This window comes from Hoplias malabaricus, chromosome Y (assembly GCF_029633855.1).
Source record: "Hoplias malabaricus isolate fHopMal1 chromosome Y, fHopMal1.hap1, whole genome shotgun sequence".
Lineage (NCBI taxonomy): Eukaryota > Metazoa > Chordata > Actinopteri > Characiformes > Erythrinidae > Hoplias > Hoplias malabaricus.
Window position 1 is genome coordinate 20872529 of NC_089820.1, and position 14290 is coordinate 20886818.

The 14290-nt window shown below is 37.5% G+C and overlaps 1 protein-coding gene across 3 annotated transcripts; it reads right to left on the reverse strand.

Moving 5' to 3' along the window:
* Positions 1-6943: 6943 nt before the first annotated feature.
* LOC136678689 (uncharacterized) lies at positions 6944-14243 on the reverse strand. 3 transcript variants are annotated; one of them, XM_066656785.1, is made up of 5 exons: positions 14053-14243; positions 10960-11442; positions 10284-10388; positions 9199-9289; positions 6944-8648 (listed from the first exon to the last, which is right to left on the reverse strand). In XM_066656785.1, the coding sequence occupies exons 1-5, from the start codon at positions 14111-14113 to the stop codon at positions 8441-8443; spliced, it is 948 nt and encodes a 315-aa protein (XP_066512882.1). In that variant the 5' UTR covers positions 14114-14243; the 3' UTR covers positions 6944-8440. The 3 variants fall into 3 exon arrangements, with proteins under 3 accessions (XP_066512882.1, XP_066512881.1, XP_066512883.1); XM_066656784.1 differs by having other exon boundaries at positions 10948-11442; XM_066656786.1 differs by lacking the exon at positions 14053-14243 and adding an exon at positions 13136-13184 and having other exon boundaries at positions 10948-11442.
* Positions 14244-14290: the final 47 nt, after the last annotated feature.

The window sequence follows — 14290 nt, forward strand, 5'->3', positions numbered from 1 at the left end:
ACTCCTCACAGACAGTCACCCGGAGCGGGACTTGAACCCACAACCTCCAGGCCACCGTGCTGCCCGTTATAAGCAACAGAGAAAGATTTAAAAATTTGTTTTGAATATGGAAATAGACCTGGACACTTGAACACAAGGCCAGAGATAATTCAATAGATGGTGTGCAATTCTGGAGAAGGATTGAAAACAAATATCAAGGAGGGGGCAAGGGGACAACTAGAAGGTCTGACGATGAGGACCTGAGAGAAAGAGTGGGCTTGTACAGAGAAAGAAGATCAGGCAGATAAGAAGCAACAAAATAAAATTAATACAGCCAGTGGAGGATCTAGGTTTTATTGCAAAATAATCTAGGTTTTACTGCAAAATATTTGAGCAAAAGTCAAGAGCCTTGAATGTGAGTAGAAGACTCTTGACCGTGAAGGCTGTGGATGGGTGTAACCTGATGAGATGTGTGGGTGTAAGTGATGACACAATTCTTAACTAAGTGAATTTTGTGATGTAGGGAAGAGCTATTACCAGCAAGACCTGCAGCAATCCAAGCAGCAAGTCATGAAAGCATGAAGGAGAGGTTTGAGAAAAGCTGAGAGAAAGGGTCTGTGTAAACTATTGGCCAAGAAATCTGAGGGCTACAATGCTAGTAGGCCACACCTCTGTGAACTCCATGTTATTTCAAACAAAATATATTAATGAATAAGCTTCATTATCGAAATAAACACTAAAACACTGCACAAAGAAGATACTAATGATATTGTATATTTTTAACAATTCAGAATCACATTTTCTAATTGTTAGTGACCCTTAAAGGCATTTCTAGGATAGCTGCACTACAATATGTAGTTCCATGAACATTAATGCAATTGTACTTTGGATTTAATTAATAGCAACTGTCTGAACTGAACCTTTAAACCCATGTCATGAATGGAGTTTGCCAAATTGTCACTGTGTTCATTTTAAGAAACAGAGCTTGCTGCACGTCAGGTTGTCGACAAAGCACTACATTTACATATTATCATTTAAAATTACACACATTTATATTTTCATGTATATTGTAGTATGGCTCGAATTACAGTAGAACTTGTCGTCTCTTGTCCTTGTGTCATTTTGATTAAAACACTGCCAGGAGTTGAGACACAGTGTATCCAGGCAACCTGGAGTCATTGTGACCAGCATCATGTGATTAAACACAGTAAAGGGGTGGAGCCTGTGGAGAGATATTTGTAGAGAGTTCAGAGTTTGTGTTGCAGCTTTGTGTGTTTTTTGTTCTTGTATCAAGAGCCTTTCTGGTTGGAACTCTGTTACGTATCTGAGATTGTATATATTAAAAAAGATTTATCTCTGTTTTATTTCTTTCCCATAAAAACTTTAGCTGAATTGAGTTATCGTGGTCCAGAGCCTCATTCTTTTGGACTTTTAAACAGATGTGCACTGTTTGGCACGAGGAGGTGTTATTATCTGCTCCTCTGCTGGACATACAGAGTGCGCTTCTAAAGCTTGTGATTACTCAGCTTTAATCAGGTCTCTGTTATTTCCTGCCTTTGCTTCATTAAAGGTGTTTTAGAGGGTCATCCCTGTTAAGACGCTTCCAGGCTCAAACATGTAAACACTGTTTGACCAGCCACATGCTGCCCATGTGTGAAAGTGCAAAACCCTGGAAATCTGTACAGAGGGAACAGCTTAAGAGATATTTCCAAATGCATGGATGCCAGGCTGTAAAATTCTTTTCATCATTTTGTCCCCAGGTGGGTAGTTTTTTTTGGGCAGGAATTCTCTGGAAATTTTCCATTACCTTCCAAAGGAGGCTTGTAGCCTCTAACTTTATGGTCTGTCAGAGTCCCATATATAATATGTACATTAGATGTACAGTCACTTGTGCAGCCAGTTTTCTCCTAAGGTATATGTTTAAAACATCTTTACAATGTCTTGGCTATAGGCTGAAAGACAGTAGTTTTTGTTTATTGTAGTATTATATCTGAGGCAGAACAATATAAGCTACTTTTGAGAGGAGAGAAGCCATTTCCTTATATGATAGCTGCACTGATTATATCTACATGGAAAACGGAAAAGCTGAGGACAGTGACAAAGGAGGTAGATTCCATCTAACACATTTAGTGACTACGGTCATTCAGTTAAACTGCACAATTGTCCTTTTTATGAACTTAAAAATATTAAGGCATTGCCTATACTTATGTATTTATTTAGTTCTGCTGGTAAACAAAATTCCATGGGGTTTGGAAACCGGGGTGTTTCCTTTATTGTGTGAATTTAAATCTGAAACAATTAGATTTTCATTCATTCAATAATTCCTTTTTCAGTGAATGTAGTAAACTGCCATATGTCATCTGTTGTACCACCTCAGGATGCTTCACGGGCCACCAACAGTACACATACCTCAGTTTCAGAGCCATTGTTTTAGAACGTACTTTGTCCCTTCTAATTATTTGTAGTGCTATTGGTTTATGTTAGATTCCATTTTGAAAGTCCACTTTAAATAGTTAGTTAGAGTTTATTTCAGTTTTTACAACATTCATAAATACAAAATGAAATACTTTTAATTAGAAAAAAAAAATATATATATATATATATATATATATATATATATATACACACAAACCGGATTCCAAAAAAGCTGGGACACTATACAAATTGTGAATAAAAACTGAATGCAATGATGTGGAGATGGCAAATGTCAATATTTTATTCGTAATAGAACATAGACGACAGATCAAAAGTTTAATCTGAGTAAATGTAACATTTTAAAGGAAACATATGTTGATTCAAAATTTCACAGTGTCAACAAATCCCAAAAAAGTTGGGACAAGTAGCAATAAGTGGCTGGAAAAAGGAAATTGAGCATAAAACGAAAAGCTGGAAGACCAATTAACACTAATTAGGTCAATTGACAACATGATTGAGTATAAAAAGAGCTTCTCAGAGTGTCAGTGTCTCTCTGAAGCCAAGATGGTAAGAGGATCACCAATTCCACCATTGTTGCGCAGAAACAGATTTTGACAGATATGCATCTAATTTTTATATTAGTCCTTACTCTTATTTTTTTTTAAACATAACTAATCCCCTAAGTTTATATTTGGTCTGTCTAGTTCCAAACAACTTTTGAATTCATTTAGGAAATAATTTTTTGTGCTTATCAACACTGTATGAAGGTTGACTAAATCACTAATTTTTAAGGCCTTTAAATTAATGAATCATTTATTTGGTGGTTCATGAAAATGTGATCGATTTATAATTCTTACAGCTTTCTTCTGTAGCATGAATGTGTGTTTCCCCACAACTCCACACAGTATGTCATGTTTGGGATTATAAATGAACAATATAGTATACAAAGTGACTGTTGGTTTAGAATATCTTTGGTTTCATGTAACATTGCAATGCTTTTAGCCATTTTTGTTTTTACATTGTTTGTGTTGTTTCAAACAATTTATGACCAATTATGACACCTAGATATTTTTTTTCATAGATTTCAACTTCATACATGCTAATATTAATATTTTTCTTGATTTGTCGATTTCCAAATATTATAAACTTTGTTTTCAACACAGTTCAAAGTTCTCATCAAATTCAACAATAACTTGTTAATATCAAACCATTTTTAACCATTTTTGGTTCCCATTTCACTGCATTCAGAAGTTGTTCCAAATTTTTTCTAAAGCAATATAAAATAATCATCAGCAAAGAAAAAACACATTTCAACTATTTAGATATTTTACCGTATAGGTAATGTACAATATAAACAATTTCAGTCCTAGCACTGAACCTTCTGGAACCCCGTGTGTGATCTTCATTTGTTCAGATTTGATACTGTTTATTTGTACATATTGATATCAATCATCAAGGTAACTCTAGAGCCATGAGTATGCTACTCCTCTAATCCCACCTCTCTCCAGTTTATTCATTAGTAATTCATGATCAATAGTGTCAAATGTTATTTTTTAGGTCTATAAACACCCCAACGGTATATTCTTTTTGTCTTTTGCATGGGAAATATCTATCAGCTGCATCACTGCCATCGAGGTGGACCTATTTGCTCTAAAGTCATACTGATGATCACGCAATAAACTGTGTTTATCTAAAGTCTTTTCTATAGGTATTAGAATAAAAAACTGCTCTGCATGTATTTTTTCTGTCTTTATTTCTGTGTAAGAAACAAACAAAACCCTCACAAAAATCATAACTGAAAAAAACTGAAAAATTTACATTTAATTACATAATAACATTAATTGCACCAAACACTTGACAATGTATGTTTAGTCATGTGCACCGGAATGACTTCCTGTGATGAATATTGTACATTAAATTCTGAGTTCCATCACCACTGTTCATTGCCTGTTCATTGCTATGAATGGTTGTCTTTATGTTACTGTCACATTATAGAGTTTTTAAAAACAGCAGAAATTGGCATGTCAATATTAATATATCCTCTCCAAATATGTAACTTAACAGCTGAGGTAAAGCTTTGTTAACTTTATGTGTAAGTCATTCTCATTGTTTAAGTTCATTGTAAAATGTTAGTATTTACAGATTATGTTAAAAAATCAAAGACATTTACAAGAATATTTAAACAGTGTGATATTTTGTGAGGAATGTTCATTTTCTCTTTTTTTCAGTGTGCACTCTGCTTCCATAAACTGTTAATTTCCTCAGATGAAAATGCTTCCTCCCAGATCCCTGTAGATTTGAAAAACTGCATGCTTGTCATTTACTGTCCTCTTTCTCCGGATCCTCAGAATGCATTGTTTTACAACAAACAATTTTCTAAACTCACTTGGGCATTCGCTGGGGTCACAACTCTGTGCGGCACATTTGTTGAATTGCAGGCTTAATTGAAGAGAAGTGTTATCTGATGTTCTTGCCCAAATAAACCAGCGGAAGGCGAATGAAAAAGCTGCGCTTTGCAGATTTGCTTTTTAGTTCAAGATTTGGGCAACATCACTTTTCAAAATGTAGCATTAAATGATCTCTCAGGGGGCACTTTGTATGACCCTGAAAACGTGACTAAAACTATGAGATTGCAGTCAAATGAAGGATGTAGCTTCTGCATTCAGAATGAGGATGGACGAAGAAGGGCTGTTAATAGGTGAGGGGCCCATCCTGCACAAGTGTCTGGGTGGGGACATCCTCGGGTGGAGACATTCCCTTATCTGGACAGATAGCCGTGTGGGACAGCACATATACACTTTAGCTTGGTATGCCTCAGTCCACACTTAATGCAGGCGGCTAGCAGCAATGCCCTCGTTTCCTTTGGCTCCTCTGACATAAAATCTGACATACGGCCATCTATCAACGTCACTTTATCTTTTAATGCTGCTAATTTGTAGACACACAAGTGAAACAGGCCACTCTCCAAGACCCAGATTATAATGAATCCTAGACTAAAACAAGAATCCCAGTGATGAATCATTGTTAATAATCCAGTTTATCCCGTCTAGTCCAATGTAAAAACACCAGCGCAATGTGCTGTAACTGTCAGTTTTGTATTTTTAATGTTTGTAACGTCAAAAACCTTTAGTGATTTGAGGTGCTCTTATTGATAACACATTTTTACCAGAGATATTACAGAAGTATCAGAGACATTATCATAGAAACTGTGTGGAGAATTGTGTGTTATGTGTCTGATTAAAGAAAAGAGCAGTCTACAGTCATTTCTTGAAAATAAGCACATACATAATCAGTGTATGAGCAATACAATATACCCGTAAGGCTCACAGCCAACCTTGAAGGTGAGTTTACGCTGTGAAGATTCGGGGTCAAATTACAAGTAATTTTCTTGAGATTTTGACTTATGTCACAATTGTAAGTTGTTGTAAGTCATTGTGAAATGTTGTGGCTATTTAAGCTTAACATAGCTATTCTGGGAATCATACATTTGAAGAAAGGTCATATGACTAACTGTACTTCCTTGATATTTGGGAACTGTAGGATTGTGAACTGGCTGTAACTGTAACAGCAGTGTAGAGCTGTCACATTTCAGTTTCTGTAAAAATAAATGTGTCGTTTGTAGATTGTAAATGGGTTCAAACTGTGTAATCAGATGTACCTGACATTAATTCATTCAGTCATTCTTTGTCTGTAACCAGTTCTCCGGTTCAGAGGTGCTGTGTGTCCAGGCCCTACCTGGATTCACTGGGTGCGATGTGAGAACGGGGCGCTAGTACATCGCATTTACAGCACCACACATTCATTTACATGGACACTTTTGCATGGCAAATCCACCTACCAAGGTGTGCTTCTGGACTGTGGGAAGAAACCAGAGCTACCTGATTTCAAGTATAGCATAACACTGTCCTGTTCTCATTTCTAAATAAAAGGTAAAATACAGACATTTTGAATCATCATAAAAAGTTTAATTTGAGGTAGTAAAGACAGATTCTGGAATTATGATGTAATATTAATCGCCATTACGTTTGATCTATAAATCTATATGAACAATATAAGTTTACATGATATGTTTACATGATTTCCAAAATATTTAGCATATTTAGCTTTATTTAAGTTCGAAATCAGCTTGCCTGCTTGATTTGTCACTTTTTATGGTTTGCCCTCTAATTTTGATAAAGCAATAATAAAACAATGTAGTGGCAAAACAGGTTCCTGTAGAAATGTTTCCTCTCACGCACACCTGCAAATGGCTCTGTTAAGATACATGCCGCTTTGTTGGGACTTGCATTTCTTGACATAAATCTTTCTCCAGGCTTAACAATCTGCCTGTACTCTGCCCTCCCCTGTTATATCACCGTTCTGGAACCATATATACCCCAGGGAAAGCTAAGGATTCCACTCTGAAAGCACAGGTATGGGTTTAAACTTGCGTCTGCTTATCAGGCAAGTGTGTGATGCTGGTAACCAAACAGACAGCAAATATCAACACATTTATTATTAGTCAAAGTTTATTTATACAAATATTCTAAAAAATCTTTAACATTACAGGTCAAGTCAGAGTTATGCTGAGGAAAAAATCCATATGATAAACCTATTCTAACATTACTTCCTCATGTACACTAGTGTTGAGATGTTAATTTACATTTAAATAATTGTAAACACTAAAGATATTAAAACTGCATTTGGCATGTTTTCCTACAAATCCCATTTTCACCAATGCATTGCAAGTACAAGACCAGCAAGTATAGTATATATGATTGCTCTCGTTATAACCCATAATATCCATCACTTGATAAAACTGGGCTATTTGCCTCTGGGTAATAAATTATGAGGTAATATTCTACACTGACAGAATATTATAGACAGGTAATATGCTCATTATTTGGACAGGTGCCATCTAATTTGTGACAAAATGAATATTTAAGGGATAGTCTCAGCCTAATAAGCAAGTATTCACGCAAGCAATAGACTAGAGTATGCTGCACTTTCAAATTTTAACATGTTAAACATCCCTGTCATCAGAGTACTGTCACTGTTTTGTTCAAAGAAATTTAAAGAACACCACGTATTAGCTGTTTAAAGGTTTTAAGAGTGTAAGAACAGCACTATTGACTTTGCGCGCCAGCTATATATTACGTTAGCTCTTTCTTTTTTAACTATTAACCGTATATTTTATATAATAAATTCAGAACTGATTTGGTAATAACAAATTTATTGATGCCGGTTTCAAGGGCGTCTCTGTTTTAATTTGCGTGAAGTCATGGCAATAAATGTATTCACTCTTAAACAGAGAAGCTACACCACCCTTGTGGCATTCATGGCTATGCGAACACTAGCTTGTTTGTAATTATGTAATATTACTGCAGGTTGTGGCTAGAGCAAATGCCTCTTCACGTTAAACTCCAAATTGCCTGTCTGGTCCGTAACATTGTGTTTCACTACATGCTCAAACTTGCACATCGTAACAAAACATTTGTGAATTTAGTCTACAACTTGTGCTTATATTTGAAACGAGATAATCTTTTAAATAAAGGCATCTTCTTGGTAGACACTCCCCAAATACTTAGGAAGAGTTCTCCAGGTTTTCTGAGGGTTCACTGAAACATATACATTGTACTTGTACTTCAGCTTTGTCTGCTCCTTTGGGGAATCATTGTGTGTAATATGCACATTTGAACACCCACCCATACACTGACTGACATTGATTCAGCCTTCCTGAAAGCACCCTATGTTTCTGTCTGCCACCGCCGCTATTCATGTGGTGCTACCAAAGGGTGTGGAGCACAGCTGTTTCAAAGCAGGCATTATGGTTGTTTACCGTTTTCGTGGTCACAGTTGGCGAATTTTGTTGATAGCATCTGCAGAAACACTCTACTTGGCAGCTATCCGTTAGAGAGTAGTCTAAAAAAACACCCAACATACCAAAGAGCAGGCTGGAAACAAACTAAATGGAAACATTGGATCAGGTTTCAAACAGAGGAACCCACCTCATACTGTTGCAAAACATTTTTCTACCAAAGAACTTTTTTTTTTTGAGGTTTGCTGTTTAGTTGGTCAAGTATGTATCGAACAATGGAGTGACTGTGCCATCCTTCCACTCAACAAGAATCTCCCCACGCTGGATGGAGGGGGATCTGGGGGGTCTCATGGGATGCTTGGTCAGAGGAGCTCTATCGCTGGGAACTGGTGATCCAGGCGGACTGACTGCTTCACCTGAAGAGTATGACTTAAGGACCACGACAGTTTTCTTCCTCCTGGCAGACAAAAAAACAAAACAAAACAATTAAGGCATTTAAATGAATAACAAAAAGCTCTTATAGGTTTCCATTAACTCAACTGTAGCAAACTGTTTATGTTTGCTTATGAAATCGTCTTTTACTTTTCACTAACAAATAATTAAAGCCACAAATTTGCATATTGCCTACATCAACACACATTTGTGGCCATGTATGACACACTTGTCTAAAACAAACAGATACAATTCAGTAAGTAATCTGTTATATCCACCTTCCCAAAGACAGAATGTTGTCCATCCTTTTGCCCAAACATGTGTTATGATCAGGTTATTGACTGGACTCACATTAATTAGATGTTTTTGCCCATTTATACCTCCTCAAAGCCCTGCCGTACAATAAGCATTATATAAACACAACAACAAAACACGTCTGTGGGCATTCATGGTCATACCGTCTGCACATGAATAGGCATTCACATACCGTATGTGTAAGGGAACATGGACCCGACTGTGCATAGCCTTAAAAACACAGAGGTGATAAGAATTATACTGAAAGGGGAGAATCTTACCTGTTTTGGTAGATGTTAAGGATGAGTATAACTGCTCCAAGGATGAGAGCAAGTGAGCTCAGGACCAGCATAGTCACCTTCCATCCCATTCCTGTCAGAAACAAACAATTCACTGTTTTGGCACTTTGGTTACCATTCATTTTCATGTTTAAGTACCATGGCTGGTATAATATTTAGTACAAATTATTACATTATAGTGGACAGGGAGTCCAGAAGGGTCCAGTTTAGAATAGAATAGCTTTATTGTTGCTGAAGAAACAATGTTCAAAAACAGCGTTAAAACACTGAACTGCAGTTTAAGCATCCTCTCTCAGACAGCAGTTAAAAGACAAACAGTACATGTGCAGAACAACAAAAAGATCATGTACAGGCTTGAGATTATTTAAAGTGCCGTGTGCAAATGGGTGGTGGGGGTGGGGGTGGGGGGTGTTCTGTGATTGTCCGTTAGGATGGGTGATTGTCTATTGATTCCACTAGTTATTCAGTCAGGATGGATTGGTTAAGGACAATTAAGGTTGTTGGGGTGGGGTGGAGGTTGATGACTTTCAAAGCCTGAGAAAAGAAGCTGTGTTTCAGCCTGTTTGTCTTTGCTTTTCATTTTCTGAGTCTCTTTTCAGAGGGGAGTATAAATGAATAATCTAAGCCAAAACTGAGGTTTATAATTTCCATTACTATCTCTCGTCAATCCCAGTGGTAGTGGATGAACCAGAGAACACATGTCCACTTCTCCACAACTCAGTGCCTTACATTCTTCTAGCCCACACTTAACAGTGGGTATGGTGCTTGTAAGATCATGTGCAGCTGCTCGTGAGCATGCATTTTCTGTTTTTCTGTGAAGTTGTGTATGCGCAATTGCACATCTGTGTCAGTAAGTAATTCAACGATGTACAAACAGTTGGAGATAAAGTGTATTTCCACGAGTCTGAACTACTTGAAACAGGCTCTTTATTCATTCTTGTCTTCTGCTGCCCTCTTGTGAGGATTACCACAAATTACAAAGACTTTTTAACAGTTTGTAAAACTTGAATTTGCCTGTTGCATATTTTACAATTGACACCATCATGATGACACTATGGAAAACTCACCATACTCCAGGCTGAGCTCATTCGGGGAGGCATCCATGCTGCTATTTTTCTCAGGAACCGAAGATGGGATTTGAGCTGGCTTGGTAGGAATGTCGTTGTTCACAGCTAAACAAATACAAAGCATGGCAGCATTGTAGTTTAAGTACATCAGTAGTTTTCAGCATAATCTCTACCTGTTACACAGACAATAACTTCTCTTCAAATGACTGGTCATTGACCCAATGATACAGATAAACAGTGGACTAGCTACTTCAAGGATATGTTATAATGGGAACAGGATGGAAAACACTTCTGAGTACATGAATAAGCGAATACTCTGTACTGTATTTCAATTTATTTATAAAGGTTCTGAGTTTTTAAGGACCAAAAACATTGTTTATTTATAAAGAGATTTGCTCTATTGAAAGGCAAATGAAATTTAGTAGTCCTTGACATGGACCATTTAACAGGAGGCCAGACAACCATAGGTAAGTAAAAAAGAGCATATGATAGATATATCACTGCTTCACAGTGCACAAAACTGGTGAGCGATTAAGTTGTCGCTTGTTAAAATACTGTATTCAGAAGAGTTATGTCAAGAGATCTGGTGTGAGGTGGCATTATTTTTCTAGGGGGGTGACAGCATGATATAAAGTCTGGTTAGTCTGGTGTAAATGACTCCTACACATGATCTTACGCTGCCACAGGCGGATTTTAGCAATGATTCGTTGTCCTGCCTTCTCTGGTTCATTCTGAGCGCCAAGGTTATCTGGTTCCTCCTCCTCACACACGGTCTGTTTGTTCAGTGTCCTCCACTTGCTGCTTTTTCCTCGCTCTGCCGACAAAAACACCCTAGAGGAGACCTGCTGAGCACTCAGATGTAAGCCTTTGCCATGCAGGGTTAGGTGGCCTTTCTTCGAGCAGCTCCAGAGCTGGCCTTCATCTTCCACAGGCCTACAGGTCTGCAGCCCTACGGTCTCGTGCTCTTGTGCTTGGATGGCAGTCAAGCATTTGCCCGTTTGTGGGTTTCTGAGGGTTTGGCTCTCTGAGCTCCAGCGCCATTCCTGAAGAGCCAAGCCTGGTTTGCACTCCTCCAGGCTCAGGCTGCTGTGGGCTTGACTCTCCTGAACCTGTATACACTTTCCCAAATGCTCATTCCTCATGCTCAACCCTGACACTTCTACTGAGGGAAAAGAGAAAAACTTTGGCACTAAATAAGAGAAGCTTATTTAGCAAAAATGAATTAGGCAAAGGGTAAGTACATTCTGTTTCCCAAAATACAGGTGCATATTTGTACTTTTTGTAACTTTTTAGAATCAAAGCATCTCATGAAACTCACTCACACACATATGTATTCAGTGAGGCTTTAGTTCTCACCAACACACTCATGTTACTGCTACACATGGGGACCAATATTTAGAATAATGCACTATGTTACACTATTTTACTAGTACAGACCTATTTTCAGAGCCATTTTGCAGTGTTGTTTAAATGTTTTGTATTAAATCTGAATCACTAATTAGTGCACTATAAAAGGCCTACTTTCATTCATCTATTCATTCATTTTCTGTAACTGCTTTATCCTGTTCAAGTCATAGTGAATCCAGAGACTTCTTTGTTCTGTGTACTATCTTTGTAAGGGATTTGGGTTCTTGAAAAAAGCAGTATAAAAGTAATTACAAAAACACAGAAACACACCCTGGACAGGGCACTTGTCCAACACAAGGCATCACACACTCACAGTGTCAGTCACACCTATGGGCGTGTTTCTGAATAGCCAGTTGAATTGTGTTCCTGGACTGTGGGGGGAAACCGGAGCACCCAGTAGAAACAAATGCAGACATGGGGTGAACACACAAAAACCCTCACAGACAGTGGCCTGAGTGTTGTGACAGCTACACACTTCCTGTTTCACTACATTATAATACTCACGAGGAAGTGCAAATTACAGTGTACACACAATATATGTCACAGCACAATGTACTATATTTCAGTGTGGTTTCTGATTTACAGTACAAAGAATATCCAGCACATATTTACAAAGTCTATGTGCTTAATGTAGTCTTTGAAAAGGCTTTAGGATTCTCCATGCTTCTTCTCTATACAGATCACTTTAAATCAAACACAATGTAGCAGTGAAAGAGTTAATGAGCGAAAAACTCAACTCATCTTAATGTGTCCTATTGATGTAGCCTACCTATTGGAGCTGGCTTGTAACACACTCACATTTAGGTGTGCTTCACAGTAATAATGCTTTTTCTTTTCGGTATTCCAATTTGCCTATATTCCATAATGTCTAAATTTCATTTATTTTGACAATTTATTATTTGAGTTACATTACTGAATTAGACTGTTAAAAAGTAAAATTATAAAATATAGATGTTTTGTTATGCCCGATTTGTTTAAATATTTAGGACTTTTTAAGGCAATATCATATTTTCTCACGTAATTCAACAAAGACTTGTAGCTTATTCCATATTACAAATTTCTAGAAATTGTAGTTTCCCCCAGAATTTGTGGTATATTTACAGAAATAACATCTAGCAAGTATTACAGCTAGCAACAAATGCTAGCTTAGTTAGCAGTCTTTTATACTTAGAATTCCGGCCGTCCCCTAATTCCGGCCACTGTCGTATATGGTGCAATTCCGCTCTCTCTCTTCGCCAATCGCATTGGGTAACTCAATAAAACATAGGATTAAGACCTAGTAGGGCATTTAAACATCAGTCTTGCAAAAAATCACACATCTAAACAATATTTAAGTATCTCTAACAGTGTTGTAATTCTTTGTGTGCAAAACTGCATGTGGAACACAACACATTTCCATTTCCTTTTCGCTAAAGATATTTCCCTCAGTGTAAAAGTTAGCTTACAGGTTAGCTTCCTTTTCTCTGAGGGGAAAATCTACCGCCATTGTAATCCTTACATGTGGAGTACGGATACCAACACAGGACAAACGTAATCTCATTGTGAACCTCTCAAAACCACGGAATGTGGTAGCAACGGTCTCGTTTGACTGTCACAAGCAGGGGAGGTGGCACCAATAATCTTAGCAGCATTGGCACCTACTTAAACAAAAGCGTTTTTATCTAAAAACATATTTTCTTTCAAAGTCAAGCAAGTCTTGGACATTAATCTACACATATTTGACTCCTGAAAAATGTTGATTTGAGTGAGTAAAGTACTTCTATTTATTTACAGTTAGCTAAGATTTCCAATATTGTAATTAAAGTGGCCGGAACTTGGGGTAATTAATGTAATTAAGCTAATCTGTGGCATCTGCATCTAAATCACTTTCTCTGGTTAAAAACAGCAACTGAGCCCTTAAGAAAGTGTACTCTGTGGGAACAATTCATATAATAATAATAAAAGCTCTGCATCTGTGTTTACCACTCTGCTTTCAACGGTTTAGCTAACGGCAGGTAGCCGGAGACTGGGGACGCCCCATATGACTCCATACACACTGCATAGGGCACGTCACACAACAACACAGTATTTGTTGTAGGGCACTTAGTGTTGTATGGGTAATTGTGTATCTTATTGTGGTGTATAATATGCTATAAAAACATACAAAATATTTAATTTAGATCTAAATCATTTACTTAGTGCCCTACGTAGTGTACTATGTAGGGTGCAGGGCGTAGAGAACAAGTCCAGACTCAGGGTAGATTTTGTGTTTTACCTCTGGAACAAGTATCGGTGTATAATTCATCGCCAGTAATGTTACATGTACGTTATCGGTTCCCTATGCATTGTTTGTGTTTATAATTGTGTATACGTGTTTATTTACCTTGCAGGAAAAGTGCAGTGACGGTTAAAGCGCAGAATGTCCTCCACTCTTCTCCTTCCATGACAGCGGTGATAAACACCTGTTTCTAAAGAGACTAAAACTTAACCCCCAAACTCTGGTGCTGATGTTTAAGCCAGCAGAACTAAAACTTGCAGTTTTGTCAGTTTCGGTCACTTTTTGCAGCAACGCCACGTTTGAAGATACAGCAACAGTGGATGCTTCCACTTCAGCTCGTAAA